Source organism: Pyrus communis, chromosome 3 (genome assembly GCF_963583255.1).
Source record: "Pyrus communis chromosome 3, drPyrComm1.1, whole genome shotgun sequence".
NCBI classification, from domain to species: Eukaryota; Viridiplantae; Streptophyta; class Magnoliopsida; order Rosales; family Rosaceae; genus Pyrus; species Pyrus communis.
Window position 1 is genome coordinate 23,704,392 of NC_084805.1, and position 16,222 is coordinate 23,720,613.

General features: G+C 38.2%; 1 protein-coding gene across 3 annotated transcripts; it reads right to left on the reverse strand.

Annotated features, from left to right (window-relative positions):
• Nucleotides 1–1,349: 1,349 nt before the first annotated feature.
• Nucleotides 1,350–12,567, reverse strand: LOC137727751 (protein CHROMATIN REMODELING 4-like). Of its 3 annotated transcripts, none has more exons than XM_068466568.1 (12): nucleotides 12,306–12,567; nucleotides 11,608–11,720; nucleotides 11,217–11,444; nucleotides 10,310–10,411; nucleotides 9,382–10,191; nucleotides 9,042–9,149; nucleotides 6,042–8,912; nucleotides 5,419–5,567; nucleotides 5,112–5,226; nucleotides 4,656–4,735; nucleotides 3,656–4,274; nucleotides 1,350–3,533 (listed from the first exon to the last, which is right to left on the reverse strand). In XM_068466568.1, exons 3-12 carry the CDS (start codon nucleotides 11,433–11,435, stop codon nucleotides 1,524–1,526), a joined length of 7,083 nt encoding a protein of 2,360 aa, XP_068322669.1. In that variant the 5' UTR covers nucleotides 11,436–11,444; nucleotides 11,608–11,720; nucleotides 12,306–12,567; the 3' UTR covers nucleotides 1,350–1,523. The 3 variants fall into 3 exon arrangements, with proteins under 3 accessions (XP_068322669.1, XP_068322668.1, XP_068322670.1); XM_068466567.1 differs by having other exon boundaries at nucleotides 11,217–11,519; XM_068466569.1 differs by lacking the exon at nucleotides 11,608–11,720.
• Between the last annotated feature and the right edge of the window lie 3,655 nt (nucleotides 12,568–16,222).

The following is a 16,222-nucleotide window of genomic DNA, read 5'->3' on the forward strand; positions in this document are numbered from 1 at the left end:
TTCAAGTTCTGTGCATTTTCCTCCAGGTTTGTGGCCAACCCGTCAGGAAACGCAGCTTCTACTCCCAGGCTAGACACCACCACTCCTCACTAGAAAAGAAAAGAAAAAGGAAAAAAAAAAAATATATATATATATATATATATTATGTTGAGCTTGTAATCTTTCATTAGGATGCAATGGGTATTTTGTATAGTGGTAGTCTGGTAGAGGTTGGCATCTGAGATTTCTAGAGAGAGAGAAAGAGAGAGAGAGAGTGAGAGGTTGATATGATGGGGGAAGCAAGCTAAGCTAATACATTTTTGTACCAGTGGTTAATTATTGTGCTGACTAATAGATAATAGTTTGACTATCAATTTTCTTCTTCATAATTTTTTTGGCTTTTTATTCAAAATGATAATCAAGAGAAGGGGTCTTTGTTTATCATTAATTATTTTAATTATTCTGTTAAAAATATTTTTAATTTTTGTTAAATTATTTTGGTCTATTGTTTATTAAACTGAAGGGATTTTGATCTTTATGTAACAAAAAATTTCGTGAAATGATCAAAATGATTGATGGTATACAAACTCAAGATCACTTCCATCGATTTTAAATCTTAAAAATTAAAATGATGAATTATCCCATTCTTGGGATCATTTTTGGCTAAAAAAAACTCTTCTTCCTTCTTTTTGTGTTCGTTCTATATTTTTATTTGTTTTCAGATATATTTGTTATTTTTATGATATATCGCTGATGTTAGAATATCATTTTACAAGGACAAAAGACAGCAAGGTTCCAAATTAAAATTTTATCCTGGGACATGAAAATCTTTACCCCCAAAACAAAAATGAGACGACAAAATATGCAGAAATAACTTACTGTCCACAATTAGTCATGATAAAGAAAGGAAAATGGTAACCGCACATTATTTTTCTCCTCACACTCTTTGGTTTTCGTTTAATTCATTTTTTTAGATGACCGTAAATTCTGTGGTTTTCGTTTAATTTATTTCTTTGGATGACCATAAATAAAAAAGTGTGTAAGAGACACTGCTTTAACTTCTAGTTGGACCAAATTTCATCTGCATCAACCTTAATCACTTAAAAGTTAAAACAACCAAATCTTTGACTATCAAAACAAACTTACACAAAACCAGTTGAGATTTGGTTGCTCAACGCAGAACTCCTCTTTCAACTGTAAACAAATCAACAGTTCACAAGACCGCCACACGGAAACGGCCACCAGAAAATTCTAAGTCCCAAACCAGCCATTTTTTCAGCAAAACCAATCGGTTCGGAGCCGCTGATCAGACCTCATTGATGAGACCACAAGGAGGAAGAAGAAAGCTTCCATGGATACACACATGGAAAAATGAGAAGGAAACAACACTATACTTTCATTCTCTTACATAAGCTTTACACAATATATCCTAACAACCCTAGTTTATCATGCACTACACGAAACCTACAAAAATTCAATCACGTCGGAGCCATGAACAACACAAAAGAATAGCTGTGTTCTAATCTTCGCTCCGCGTATTACACCTAAGATTCCTGATCATTCACGGGATGATCCGAGACAGTGCCCTCAGAAGAAATTTCCTCTACAGCGGGTCGTTCTGTCCTAGGGGGATCCGACTGTGTCTTGCTGGAATCCCCGCTGACAGTATCAAATGTTCTAACAGGCGATCCCTGCTTAGCCATCGTTCTTACCCTAGCAGTTGCGGTTTGCGAGTCCAAGAGTTCTACTTGGTCAACGGAGTTTGGCAATGAGGGCTTTGCGTCACGGAAGCTTGTGCTTGCCATGCCAGAAGCTGCTGACAAATGTGGACCTGGCGCAACGCAGGATGCTACCAACTGAAGCACTTCAGGGGAAGGTGACAATCCCATGGTTGTTTTCTTCTGCTGATTCAGATGTGGCGCTGAGGATGATGGGTTTACCATACTCAGAGGCGCACTTAGGCCGGACTCAATCCGTGAAAGGCCTGAAGTTGCAGCCATTGCTTGTGAAAGCAATGGAAATGATGGGGCCATAGGAATGGAGCTTGAAGCATTGTCGCCAGCGTGCCTGCTATGAAAGTCCCGGCCTCTTCCAGCAATGTCTAGTTTAACCCGCTTAAATAGACGTGATTTCTGCTTTCTTTTCTTCTTTAGACTTCGCCTTGGATCCTTTGGTAGCGAAGGAGGTGGACCAGGAATCACAAATGGAGGAATACTTCGCTTCTCCTCCCCATATAACAACCGGACAGATTGAGCTATTGCGGACACTGTGGGTGGCAGGTCAGGTACTGGAGGTTTAGCAGGAACACTTACAGCTTCCCGTAGCCAATGGGGAAGCGTGTCCTTCGAAGAACTACTTCCAGCAACATCTTCTCCCTTTAAAATCCCACTCTTGAGATTAGGCAGCAATCCTGAACTGGAGGGTTCACCTCTTCCCAAATTATTATTCATATCACGTAAAGCATTCAGTGACCTATCGGGCACACAAGGCAACTTGCCGTACCTATGAGCACCCTGTTCATCTTCCTTCTTCTGTACATCATAGTTGCTAGCGGAATTCAAGCCTAATGAACCCAAGCAACTGGTACCAAAAGAAGTGACAACAAATGGCTGCTCAGCGGGAACACTGGAAGACGTACCTGCTCTGTCAGAAGCTCCGGCAGCAGAATCTTCAGAAAAATTAGTCCTGAATTTATCATGAAACCAAGATGGAATAGGGGGATATTGCTCATTCTGCAAACCAAGTCTATCAGATGATTCAAAATGCGGAAAGCCAGATGAAAGATCACTAAAACCCAGCTTTATATCTGTCAAATGGGATTGAAATTTTGGCGGTGTAACAAGTCTACTTCCATGCAGTGCCCGTGCCATCATCCCATCTGATATGCTTGGAAACTGTGAGGATTTGGCAGTCTTTTTTATTGACTTTGACCCAGCAAAAGCTGACCCATCTAAAATCTTGAGTTGCTCCTCCTCCCACCTAGCTGACAGATCTTCTGAAGTTTTAAACTTTGAGAACTTCAACCTCGGGTCTCTCAGCATTGCATCCCAATTGCCCCTTCCATGCCTACGAACACCAATCCATAGAAAATCAAGTTCATCTTCCGTCCACACATCTGCCTTAAATTTCTTTTTGAATAAGTTGCTCGATCCAGGACCAGTCCTCATCATTATGTTTTCGAGCACCTTCCGGTGGTTATCAGGAAAAGATGGAAAATTAGTTGGCATATGTCCCAAACCCAAGGAGGGAGGCACATCTCTATCTTGCTGATTATATCTGGGTGCATCTGGCGGAAATTTTAAATTCGGAAACAATGACATTGTTGGAAGTTCTTGCAAGGAGCCACTCGCAGATTCGAGTCTGCTACCCAATGACAAGTTAGGTAAGAAGTCTAGATGGGGGCTCAGCATGTTCTTTGCTCCAAGTGGGAATCTTGGTAGCAATTTCTCATCAAATGGTAAGTTAGGCAATGCCATCTTTTCATGGAAATCAGAAAAGGAAGCACCGGAACTTTCCGGACAATCATGACTGCTTCCTTGACCAGGCGGAGGATACTGCAAACAGACCAAGCATAGTGATCATGTATCAAAAAAAATTTCACCCACAGATATATATATATATATATATATATGTAGAGAGGGAGAGAGGGAGAGAGGGAGAGGGAGAGAGTTTTTACCGGCCTAAATGGAAAACCACCATTTGGGATGTTATTCAACTTATTCTTGAGACGTGATACTTCAGCTGGTGCATCTGATAGTTTCATGTCATCACCATTTACTTCTGTCTCATTCACAGTCCCAGACCGAGGATCCAGACTAAATGGAAACTCTGGCCGAGCTCCTTTTTGTCTACCGTTTGACCTTGAAAATTTCTTATTTGATGATCCTATTTGACTAGCATTGGGAGCACAGAGTCCCAGAACAGGTAATAAATTATTTGAGAGCAGTGAGCTTGTTCCCGGAACCTGGTGACTGGGAAGGAAAATATCAGGTGACATGTAGTCAAGAGAATTAACAGAAAGATCAAGGTGACTGCTTTTATGCTTCGATAGCCGGGCCAATCGTAAAGGAGAATCAGTCTTGGCCTTAGGGGGATCTAACTTATCGTCCTCCAAGTCAATTACAGAAGGCCTCTCTCTGAGAAACTGAACTAATTCAGTCGCTTGATCCCCATCTTTAGCAGTGTTGGTAGGACCCTGAGGAAGTGACTCAACAGGTAGTCCCTCACTAGGTTGAGGTTCTTCAACTGCATTCCTCTGAGCAAGTCGTTCTTTTTGTCTAGCTCGGAGCTTAGCACTGTAGAGTAAAAATATAAGTAATTAACGACATCCACAATCAAAAATTTAGACAATGCATAAAAACTTATCACTATTATACACGAACCATTTATTCAGGACTACCGACCAAATCTAAATGCCTACAACTCAATAAATTTGTTACTGCCTAAATATCTGAAATATTTAAATACTCCAAAATCCACCAAATTATTTATAGAGATTAAGTTCAAATTTGATAATCCATATATTAAGGCTCCAGTTCTAAAATCAATTAAACTCAAATCAGAAAATGTGAGAGGTACACACGTATATCCCTTTTACAAAACACAACTAGGTATGTCGCAAAAATGCTGAACTAAAGCAATTACAGTATAACTACTTGAAGGAAATCTGAACTTACAACTTTTCTTTTAGAGCTCGTCCAGCAGGTGTGTACTCCCTCTCTGGCTCTGGTTCGGGCTCATGCTCCTCGTCAGCACCCTGCTTACATGCAACCAATTAGATAACTGCCGATAAGCAACTTAACCAAACTAATTATGCAGTAACTTCCTGCCCAGATAGTCCAGGAGCCTAAGGAAAAAAAAAAAAAAATTATCTGCACCATATATGAATTCATGCAAGTCAAAAGACAAGTTAGAAGCGAAAGGCCTGAAACAAGTTCAGCCAATCTACAACCACATAGAATTCAGTTATAGAAGGAGTTCAGTAATTTTCAGGAAAGTCTATCTGCAGTTGAAAAAGAAAACGAAAGTTTTTCTTAGCGACAATTTCAGCAGCACTGTGAAAGTGCAGATACAAAAGAAAGGTAGCCTAGAAAAAGCAACATGCTTCATTCAATCATGTCTAACTGAAGTACCTCACTCAATGTTTCGGTTGGGTGTGCAGCATATGCTTCTCTGTACGAAACCGCTTTCCGCTGGCGCTTCCCACGACCAAGAGCTGCTTCCTCCTCACTTTGGTATTTCTCCCACCTACAAACCCATCAAAATACAAATAAGTCCTTAATAAATCAAGAAAACGGGAGACGGAAAGCAAAAGGTACACAGGAAAACCTCATCAGAACACTAATGTTTGAATGTAGATAATATGAATTAGCAGATTAGAAGAGCAGCGGTAATAACACATGGAACACTGAACATGGGTGAAGTAGAAGAATTTGTTACCTAAGGCGCAAAAGTCTGTCCCATTCATTTTCTTCAGTAACCATGTTTTCCTCTTTCCTTTCAGTATTTTGTACACCGGTATCATCACTTGCACCTGGAGGTGATTCAGCTCCCTGTTCTTCAGCTGGTTCCTCATTCCATTCGGTGGCCTGATTAAAATTTTAGTTAGAAACTTTATGAGATAAAGAATGATAAAGGCAGCATAAAGTAGGATAACAAAAACAATATGCATGGAACAAAAGATGAAAAGAATGATTGCTTTCTTTTACAACTATGAGAAGCATCAAACCAAAATAGGGTCTCCAAAAAAGGTTCAACTGAACACATAGCAAATTGAGAGAAACGAAAAAATTTCCCGGACTAGAGTGATCACATCCAATCTAATCAATAACAAAACTGACACAAAAACTAGTCAACTAATTATTACTGACCCGATGAAGGAAGGAAAAATGGACAAATAATATCAATCTGGGTCAAAAAATTGTAGTTTTAGTTTTAATCCGAAAGTGAGCGAGAGGGAGGCTTATCAGTCATGCTTTCAAGTGGCATCAGATATAAAATCACTTTAAAGACTTCTAATCGGGAAAAAAAAAACTCAATGCATTCGATAAATTTAATAGCACCTTTACTGAGCCAAGCATGTCATTTTCCATTTCTCCTTCAGCAATATCAGTTGAACTAGACTGAAGGTCTGAACGGTCAAGCAACTTTGAAATTGCATTTTCATCCCATACAATCTTGTTGCTGCTATCTGTGCATTTATCCGTATAAACGTCTCCCAAGCCACCAGTCCGCTTCCTATGCTTATGTTCTACATCTGCCACTGCCTCATCTTTGCTACTGTTATTTTCATCGGTATCTTTTCCATCAGTGCTAGGAGAATCATTAAAAAGCTCCTCTGTTCCCCATTTTATAATATCCTCCACTTCTTTTTGTGATCCCGACTTATTCACAAAAAGCTGATCAAGCATAAGTTTCTTTTTTGCAAGCTGCAAGATGCGCTCTTCAACACTAGCACGAACTACAAGCCGATATACCAGAAGTCGTTTTGACTGTCCAATTCGATGTGCTCGGTTCATAGCTTGAATATCAGCATGCGGGTTGAAATCAGAATCATAGATAATGACAGTGTCAGCTGTTGCCAAATTGATACCAAGGCCGCAGGAGCGTGTTGATAACAAAAAGACAAATCGGCTTTGATCTTGGTTAAAACGCGCAATTGCAGATTGGCGATCAGTCACTGAAACAGAGCCATCTACTCTCTCATATGTTTTAGGTCCAAATTCTGCGGCCAAATAATCCTCGAGGATATCTAGCAGCTTGGTCATCTGTGAAAAGATGAGGACTCTGTGACCCTCTTTGTGCAAAATCTTAAGCATAGAATGCAACAGAGTCAACTTGGCCGAAGCTTTTATCCGCATTTCATGAAGGAACTCTGCAGACCCAGAGTCAGGCTCAGTGCCTGGTATAAGATACGGATGATTGCAGACTTTCCTTAACTGCATTACGATGTTCAGCATGGATTGTTGTGCCACCCCTTTTCCAATATTCCGCAATATCTGATAATTCTTTGTCAGCATTGCACGGTAGTATTCAGCTTGGATAGAGGACAGCTCAACAGGAACCATCCGTTCAGTCTTGGGGGGGATATTTTGCATAGCATCCTTTTTAAGCCTCCGAAGCATGTGTGGAGCAACAAGTTTTTTCAATTCATCCACTTTTTCTGCAGTTGTAAGATCATTAAACCTTTCCTCAAATGCAGAAAGGGAAGGGAATGATGCCGGCTGCAAGAAGTTAAGCAAGTTATACATTTCACCAATGTTGTTCTGAAGAGGGGTACCAGTCAACAGTACACGATGCTGGAAAGACAAGGAGTTGAGCAAGCTGAAAAGCTTACTTCCTGAATTTTTCAAACGATGGCCTTCATCAACTATGAGAACTTCCCAAGGAACCCCACGGAGATGTGAGGAATCAGCAAGAACCATTTCATATGTAGTTAAAAGGACATTAAATTTATACGCAGATGTTTTCTTATTCAACGAATTTGGATCACTAGCATGCCATTCATGCTGGCGAATTATGGTTCGTGCTTTAGCACACCCATGATATTCCACAACATTCAATTCAGGAGCCCATAATGCAAACTCAGCAAGCCAATTAGGCATTGTGGAAAGTGGAACCAAGACTAAACAAGGCAGAGTGGCTTTGAACTCAACGTATAATGATGAAATAAAAGCACAAGCTGACACAGTTTTACCAAGCCCCATCTCATCCGCTAGTATTACATTCTTGGATTTATGCCAGCATTTACGCAACCAATTGAGTGCTTCAAGCTGATGAGGAAACAATATACCCTTCAGTTCCTTAGGCTGCTCTGTCAGAGTAACTATTTCACTTTGCTGACAACTAACCTTCCCCTTTGACGAACCATCCTTAGAAGCATTGTTTTCCAGTGTTTGGCGCTCAAACTGATTAAATTGATCGATCAAATTCTGAGAATTTTTAATGATAGGCTCGTCCAATCTTTCCCAAGTGCATTCGACGTACGGGAGACCAGTCCACTTTATCAGAGCTTCACCTGAACCATTTTCAACACCACGTAGACCAATCACCCGCTGTGGTTGCTTCCACCGTTCCTCACAGATATTTATAACAGCTGTTCCATACTTAGCCTTGTAATTTTCTAATTTTCTCTTGGCCAAGACTTTTAGCTCAGATTCAGAGATCCAACTATTATGAATATGAGACTTACCCACCCACTTAACTAAAAATTCAAACGATACAGTCCCATCACTTCCACCTGCAAGATCAGCCAGTGAGGGCCCCTGAATTTTGGTTTGAGGGCTGCTACTGAGTCCAGTTTCTGTATCTGCATCTTTTTTGTCTTCGGTGTCAAGGGACACATGCATTTCAATTTCACGAACCTCATCATTATCAGGACTTTTCAGACTAACTTCGGTATTCTCCGCAGTCACTATTTTTTCAGGGGTTTTTACTGAATCATCTGCAGCTACAGCAGATTCCTCTTGATCTCTACAAATTCTGTTAGCAGGAATCGAATCCTTAGCACCCATCCTCGACACATCCATGGAACTAGCTTTTTTACCTTCTTTGTTCACAGATCTTCTGTACACATGTATTTTGTCCACTATAACATTATCCTTTGTGCTTTCATCCCCATCAGCACCGTTGAAAACATTTTCGCAACCCTCCACGAGATTATCATCCTTCATGCTTTCATCCCCATCAGCACCACTGACAACATTTTCACAACCCTCAGTAAGATTTTCATCCCCATCACCACCATTGACAATTTTGTCAGCAGTTCCGACATCCATGTCGTTATCACAAACAGAATTTCCATCTGCTAGTCTGTTTTGAGTCTCAGAAACTTGCAAATCATCAGGACACAGGTCAGGAGCAGCTGTCACACATATCTGACGAGAAGATTCAGCATTGTCACCCTGAACTCGACATCCCAAAACCCGATCAACCTGTGACATGGGCATACAAGAAACAAATTAATCTGTATAGCAACGTCAAGTAACCAAAACAAGAGCATATTTTCTATATATCCACATCCAGTAATAAAAACATTCTGACACTCTAGAAAACTCATTTACCTGCAGAGGTTGAGCAGTAAAACTATCTCTACAAATTGGTGTTTCAACTACATGACTTCCAGCTTTATCTGCATTATGTGCTGAGTCGTTTGCTCCCTCAGGAAGCTCCTGAAACAAATCAATGATGTTTACTACGTATAAATAAACATAACTAAGGACTTATCCCGATAACACCAGCCTATGGACATCAAGAACATGAAATTATTTGATGGAAATAACAGTGATAACAGTATAAAAACCAGCATGATTTGGAAAACTATTAAGAAGTCATCAAAAGCCTATTGATGGTTCCTACATATGAACATGGGTCCAATATAAAATCAAAAAAATTTAATGATACCTCGTCTTTGCTTTTAATATCTGACTTCTTGGTTCCAATTTCTTCTCTTGGCAAAGACGCAGAAACCCCATGGTTAATAGATTTATGCTTACGAGGAGCTTTACCAACCCTCAGTTTTGCAGTATTTGCCTTAGATCCAGATTGTTCAGAAATACTAACAGACTTCCCCTTATCGTTCCTGCGCTTCTTTTTACTCTTATCATTATTTCCTTTGTGTTTTCTCTTTTTAGCCTTGTCAGTTGTAGCACTGATCGCAAGAACAATGGTCTTGCGTGGAGATCCATCAGTACAAGACATATCAGGCTTCACATCAGGAGAGGCAGATACCTCAGGAGCTTCTTCCTTCTGCTCTGACGCTATAACTTTAGAATGAGATGAAACTTCTTTAGCAGGAGAGCTCGACTTTCTGTCTGTGGAATCCTCTTCTGGGACAATGCTGGATCTCTTTTCATCATCAACATTCACACAAGATGAAATACCGTCTGCAGAACCACCAACTGTTGAATGAGTCGGCTTGGTGCTACATATATCTATCTGTGAGTTCTTCTCTAAGGATTTGACTCCATGGGTTAAAACAGCTTTTCCTTTGCTTGAGGATCTTTTCTTTGCAACAATGGAGTTTCCAAAAATATGTGATGCATTCTCCCTGTCAGATGACTTCATTCCAGTTTTGGACTTCGTAGTGACAAGTTTTGTTCTTGCTCGTTTTGAAATGGTATCCGTCAAAAAGTTTCTGGGTTCAAGCAGATTACTTTTCTGATCACTTTTCTGACAGCAAGTTGGACATTGCCACTTCCCATTGGGAATGCGCTTCACGCAATGAATATAACAATTAAAGATTTTACAAGAAAGGGAAAAACCATAATTGCAATAAAAAAAGGGGGATCATGAAAAACAAGCTATCGTACTACCGTCAAAATATATCTACCTTAAGAGGTGGATTAAGACACTGGAGATGATAGGTTCGGGGACAGCTATCACAACATAACAAGTTACCGCCAAGGTCACAGACCACGCACTCATAGAAATACTGGATGAGAGAAAATTAGATTAGACAAAAAGTTGCATGAAGTCAGAGAACTAAAAAAACTAATATTACAGAGTAGGCATAAAACATAAGTATCTACTTATCGCTCAAAGCTAACATCGGACTGCTAACGAGCAAAATATTATGTTCCATGCAGATACGATAAACTGCAGTACAAATGCTGTTACTGTATCTGACAATATGTTGTGCCAACAAACTCAAAAGGAATACTAAACCCAAAAAAATACGAGCCCATTCTTTATGTTTTTCTAACCCTTCAGCAGACCAGGAACTCACAGTTCAGCAACTAAAGTGAACTTGTCAGTTGCCTATTCTAAAATAAAAGTTTCCATTTCCGTCAGAATTTAACTTTCACTCTTGAGTCCATCAAATCTCAAATGATTATCATCAACGTACCATCTACCCAGGAATCAATTTAACTGTCTATACCTATCTCTAGTTTTCAATTGAACAGACTCGAGTATATTTAAATTTTAAGCCACTATTCCACTTAAAAGCTTCGTGTGTGGAACAAGTACAGCGTTTTGAATCACAAAGAACTTAAGTAGGCTGCAGAATAACTTTTATATGAAGAACTAGAAACCACAGGTTGAAAATGTTTGAATCAAAACATCAGCACCACCATCGCAAACAAAGCACATACTAGAGTGACTGAAGAATAATATAAAATGAACAAAATTGAAAACAAATTTCACCCAATGATAAAATTATTCCAATGACGTTTTTCTTCATGAACTTTTCAGATTAAAGAAATCAGTTGAGTAATTTCAATTATGCAAAAACTAACCCCGTCATTTCCTTTCTTCTTGGATTGAAACCGCTCAGAAATTAATTCATTTTTCAGCTTGCGCTTAGATGAAGAAGTCTTCCCTGGAGATTCTGAGGCCACTGAAGCGTCTTCTTTGCCATTAGATTGATCAGGTGCATGAGGAAGCTTTCTACGTTTTCGTTTCAAGACCCAATTCCTGTTTATCATTTTACTAGGTGACGAACTGTCTTCCTTCATCTTTTAGACCTGGGTCATACATACATAGTCAAGAGTGAGAGCAAGCACGTCAGGAACCATGAATTAGTCAACACATCAGAGGTTCTACATGCAAAAACGTCATAAAACTTATTTAATTAGGTGTTTGAAGCAAACACAAAACTATCGAGGATAATGGATGCAAGTGATCTACCAGAATAATACTTAGATTTGGTAGGGCTAAGCAAATTGGAATTCCTAAAAATGAAATCTTTATCAGCTACCACGGTCCACAGTGACGGCTCTCAAATAATTCAACCTCAGCACCTGGTACAAAAGCATAAGTCACTTGAATATGATATTGGATTAACAGTTATAAGGTACATTGCCGAACACCAACTCCGTAGCAGCATGAGATAACAAGATAATCTTAACACGCCAAGCAAACTAGCATATATACTGCAACATTACTGCAAAACCGACACACTACAGACCTGACAATCGAACAATTTAACCATCTTTTCCAATCTACCACTTTCAAATGCCCAATGCAATCTACCAAAACAATGATAAAATTAACAATCCAATCAACAAAAACTTAAACATGCAAACACATTCAGCTGCAGCTAAACACAAAACCCCATTTCAACACCTATTAAAAATTTATTACACAATCTAGATTCTACAATAACCAAGATTCCACTAAACAAGAACACCCCACCATTTTCCACCGCAATTAAAGCTCAAAATACACAATCTTTCGATAATCAAACAAAACCCACATCAAAACCACCAAAAAAACACACATGGGCAAATTTCAACTCACACAAATTCAAAAAACCCAGAACAAACAACCAAAAAATGAGCAAAAACAGAGAAATAAAGACTGCCCAGGTAAATTAAGAAGCTTACCAATCAAGTAATGGTTTAAAAACCCAAGAAACATAGCAGCAGCATGAGGCAGCTGAATTGGGAGGAAGAGCTGGGAGGTGGAGGGGGAAGAGGTTTAGGGCACGGAAGGCAGGCTGTGGGGAGATACGAGGAGGAGAGAGAAAGCGAATGGGTGACAAAGGATATAAATAGGGAGAGAGGAAAGAGAGAGTTTTTGGTTTTTCCAATCTTACTCATTTATCCTTTTTTAAATATTTTTTCTAGAGAGAGAAAGCATACAAATACGGATTCGCCGGGGTCATAGGAACGGGGTTACAATCTGACATGGCAGGAGTGAGATAGAGAGAGAGAGAGAGAGAAGTGGGTACTTTCTCTCTCCTCTTCTCACCTTGTTCTTGCTTTTTGGTTTTGTGATGTTGTTGTTGTAGTAGCTTATTTGATGTAGTTGAAAGCTCACCACCAATCATAAATCGCCACGTGTCGGGTCCAGAGGCTCTTCAGCACTTTCTCTCACTGCCCATATTCCTCCCTTTTTCTCTCTCTTTCCCTCATCATCTCTCTCTGCTTTTTTCCTTCTCTTCCATCCCACCTCCACGACTCACTCTCTTTTGTGTTATGTAATTTTTTTAGAGAGAGAGAGAGAGAGTGCTTACAGAGAGGGAGAGGGAGAGGGAGAGGGAGTGTGTTTTTTTGTTTCTCCTTCCTTTATCTTCCTTCATTTGCAGCTTTCTTCTGCTTCATACTTTTTCTTTTTTGCTTGGCTTTTTGTTTCTATTTTTTCCAATCAACTCCGTAGCATGTTTCAATTAGCTAGGATTTGGTTATGCTTGTTTGAGGAGCTAAACAAGATTAGGGATGTTGAACCAAAACAGACAAGTTTTAGTGATGAATATTTCTGTGCAATGGAATTGAACTGTGAAATATAGATTCTTTCCCTTTCTGTTTTCAAATCACAGCTCACAGTTCTCAAATTACTTTTGAGATTCAGTGTGAAAGTATGGTTATGCTAGGTGTCGGTCATATTTATGATGTGCGTCACTTGTATTTGTTTCGGAACGCAAGAATACATTAAAAAAACGTGAATAATTCAAAACTTACCGTTAACGAGACTTGTCGTTATTGTTATTTGTCGAACGTTTATCTTCTTTTTCCCTTTTATAATGACAAGAGCGACCTTTATAATGTCAAACACATCGTAATAACAAAATCTTAAATTCGTTATATTTATTATTCATTCTCATTCTACTCTTTTCGTTCACAAATGGATATGAGCGGGTCTGATGATTAATTATTAAATAAACCAAGATTTTACCATGATTGCAATTTTACTAATTAAATGTCACGCAATTTTTGCCATGACAAAGAAAAAAAGACGAAACCAAAGGAAAACAGGTTTTGGGTTTTCCAATTTTTTATAACCAGTTCGTGTCATTTATCTTAAACATTTGTCTCTCTGTTAAACCTCAAACATAGGTACAATTCAAAGACAATTTGATTTATTAAAATTCATCTTCACCAAACCATTGTCATTGTCATAGAAAATCACTAAACTACCTTTCCTTATTGTTTCAGTTAAAATTTAATTTGTTACAATTTTGAAGGATATTATAAGGATTAGACAAATGGTAAGGGATAACAACTAAAAATAGACAAGTTTAGGGATGAATATGGTGTCCAATGGAATTGGAGTTTCAAATGTTATGGTGGTGGTTGTTTACTCATATGGATACAAATCCAATTATAGATACTTTCCTGTTTGGTTTTCAAATCACATCTTTCGTTGTCTAACTATTTTTGAGATTCGGTATAGAATTGCATTTACATTATACATTGGATCGTATTTATGATGTATGTTGTTTATATCTGTTTCAAAGTGCAGGAGTACACTGAAAGAGCGTGAATAATACAAAAACTTAATGTGACAAGACTTGTCATGATTGTAGAGTTAAGTATCTTTTTTTACTTTTTATAATGACAAAAGCGATTGTTATAACGTAACGTAAATGCAAAGTATTACCATAAACTAACTAAATTTGTACTCCACTATTTGTTTAAAGCTAATCATATCTAATTCTTGTCATTATCTTAAACATGTCTATCTTTCTTTCAAACCTCAAACATAAATAGAATTTCAACAACTATTAATTTATAGAAATTCATTTTCACCACACCATTGTCATTTTTATAAAAAATCGTTAAACTATTTTTCCAGTTGAAATTTTTCTCATTAAATATTAATTGGTTACAAGTCTAATTTAATTAGAATAACTCATCTCATCCTGCCCGCTAAACGGAGCCTTAAGGATGAAATGTTGTGTCCAATAGATTGGACTTTCAAATATACTATATGCAGTTCGTTTACTGATATGGATACAAATCGAATTATAGATATTTTTCTTTTTCTTTTTCCTTTTTTTTTTTTTTTTGTTTTTCAAACCATCTCTCCCAATTAAGTGTTTGTGAAATACTTGTTACGTTGTTCGGAAGGATCACATCATCGATGAACCTCTCTCTTGCTTACAAGAATCGAAAACCAAATGATGGGGACAGCCTCGAGAATATGCAGGAAGAAGTAAGACTAATGTTGCAACTTCTAGGATCAAGATCCTCTCTGATCTAAGGATGATGATCCTTCTGACTAAGGAATATGGACCGTTGGATGAAAATTCAACGGTTATAATTATTATAACTTTAAAGAGACTCCTTATTTGTAGCCGTTGGATTTTCATCCAACAGTCCATACTTGTTGGTCAGGAGGATCCTCATCCTTAAATCAGGAGAGGATCCTGATAATCCCGAGTGATCGCCAACAACTTGAAATTTGTTGTATATGCTATAGAACATATTCATTTCTCTTTTATGTGGTAAATTTTCTCTTAATTTCACGTAACTAGACAACATTTAAACGTAAAACTTATCTCAAACCACTAATCGTTTTGTCATTTGGGGCCTCGGGCATGGCTTGTACTAGTTAGAAGGAGATCATGATCTCATATTTAGACGTTTTACAATGGCTTAATCACTGCATGTTCATACTAAACCAATTTTGTTGTAAACATTTAACAGGGCACTACCACATTGCTCGTGGATTGGAGAAGTGGGGTGGCCTTCATAATGTTTCACGTCTTATGTCGCTCGAGGTGAGGCACCCTAATCGACAGCCGAACTACGGGCTCAAGGCAAAACCACCAACTGATCTCTTTCTAAATAAAAAAAAAAAATCGTACGATGAATACTTATTCTGCAGAAGTTTGTGAAAAAAGAAGCAACAGTTTTGAAGGGTGAGAAGGAACAATTCGACAAGATGGCAGTTGCTTGACAATTTACCTATTTACCTTATTAAAGTTTTTGACCCCTCCAAGCATAAGTCCATGGAATTTTTAGAAACAATTATTAAAAAGTTGACGATTCAAAGTCACTCCTAACATGTGAGCTTTAAAATTGTTTATAAAATTGTTGAAAACGTTTTTTGTGAAAATATTTTAAAATTAATATTTAGTAGAAATGTAAGTAGATTATTGAAAAACACTTAAGTATTTTCTAAAAAAAGAACATAATTTCTCTAAAAACGTTGTCAATCATTTTAAAAAAATCTTCCTAACTAGGATCAAACCAATAATTATAAGTAGTCATATTTTCTATTTACTTGAAATTAAATCTCTCCTATTCGATTTACTTAGACGACAAATTACGTGAAACAAAACGTCTTAATTAGAATATTTGACAAAAGAGAGAGAACCCCTTTTTAATCCACCCAATTTTGGGTCATATGTGACAGCATCACCTCCACCTCCAACTGGACAGTGTAAGACACGCGGCCATAAATAGCGTGGGATATCCTCTCCAATACCTTCTAAACACAGCATTTTTTATGTTTTTTTTTTCTAATTTCTTAATTAATTTTTTTTTTCTGCCGTGAAAAATAAAAAATCGTTACC

Excerpts from the sequence above, each read along its gene's own strand:
- LOC137727751 (XM_068466569.1), bottom strand. The coding sequence starts at position 11,435 with ATGAAGGAAGACAGTTCGTCACCTAGTAAAATGATAAACAGGAATTGG. Across the intron at positions 9,150-9,381 it reads ATATTAAAAGCAAAGACGAG|GAGCTTCCTGAGGGAGCAAA; the intron begins GTATCATTAAAT and ends GATTTGTTTCAG. Across the intron at positions 8,913-9,041 it reads TTACTGCTCAACCTCTGCAG|GTTGATCGGGTTTTGGGATG; the intron begins GTAAATGAGTTT and ends CCCATGTCACAG.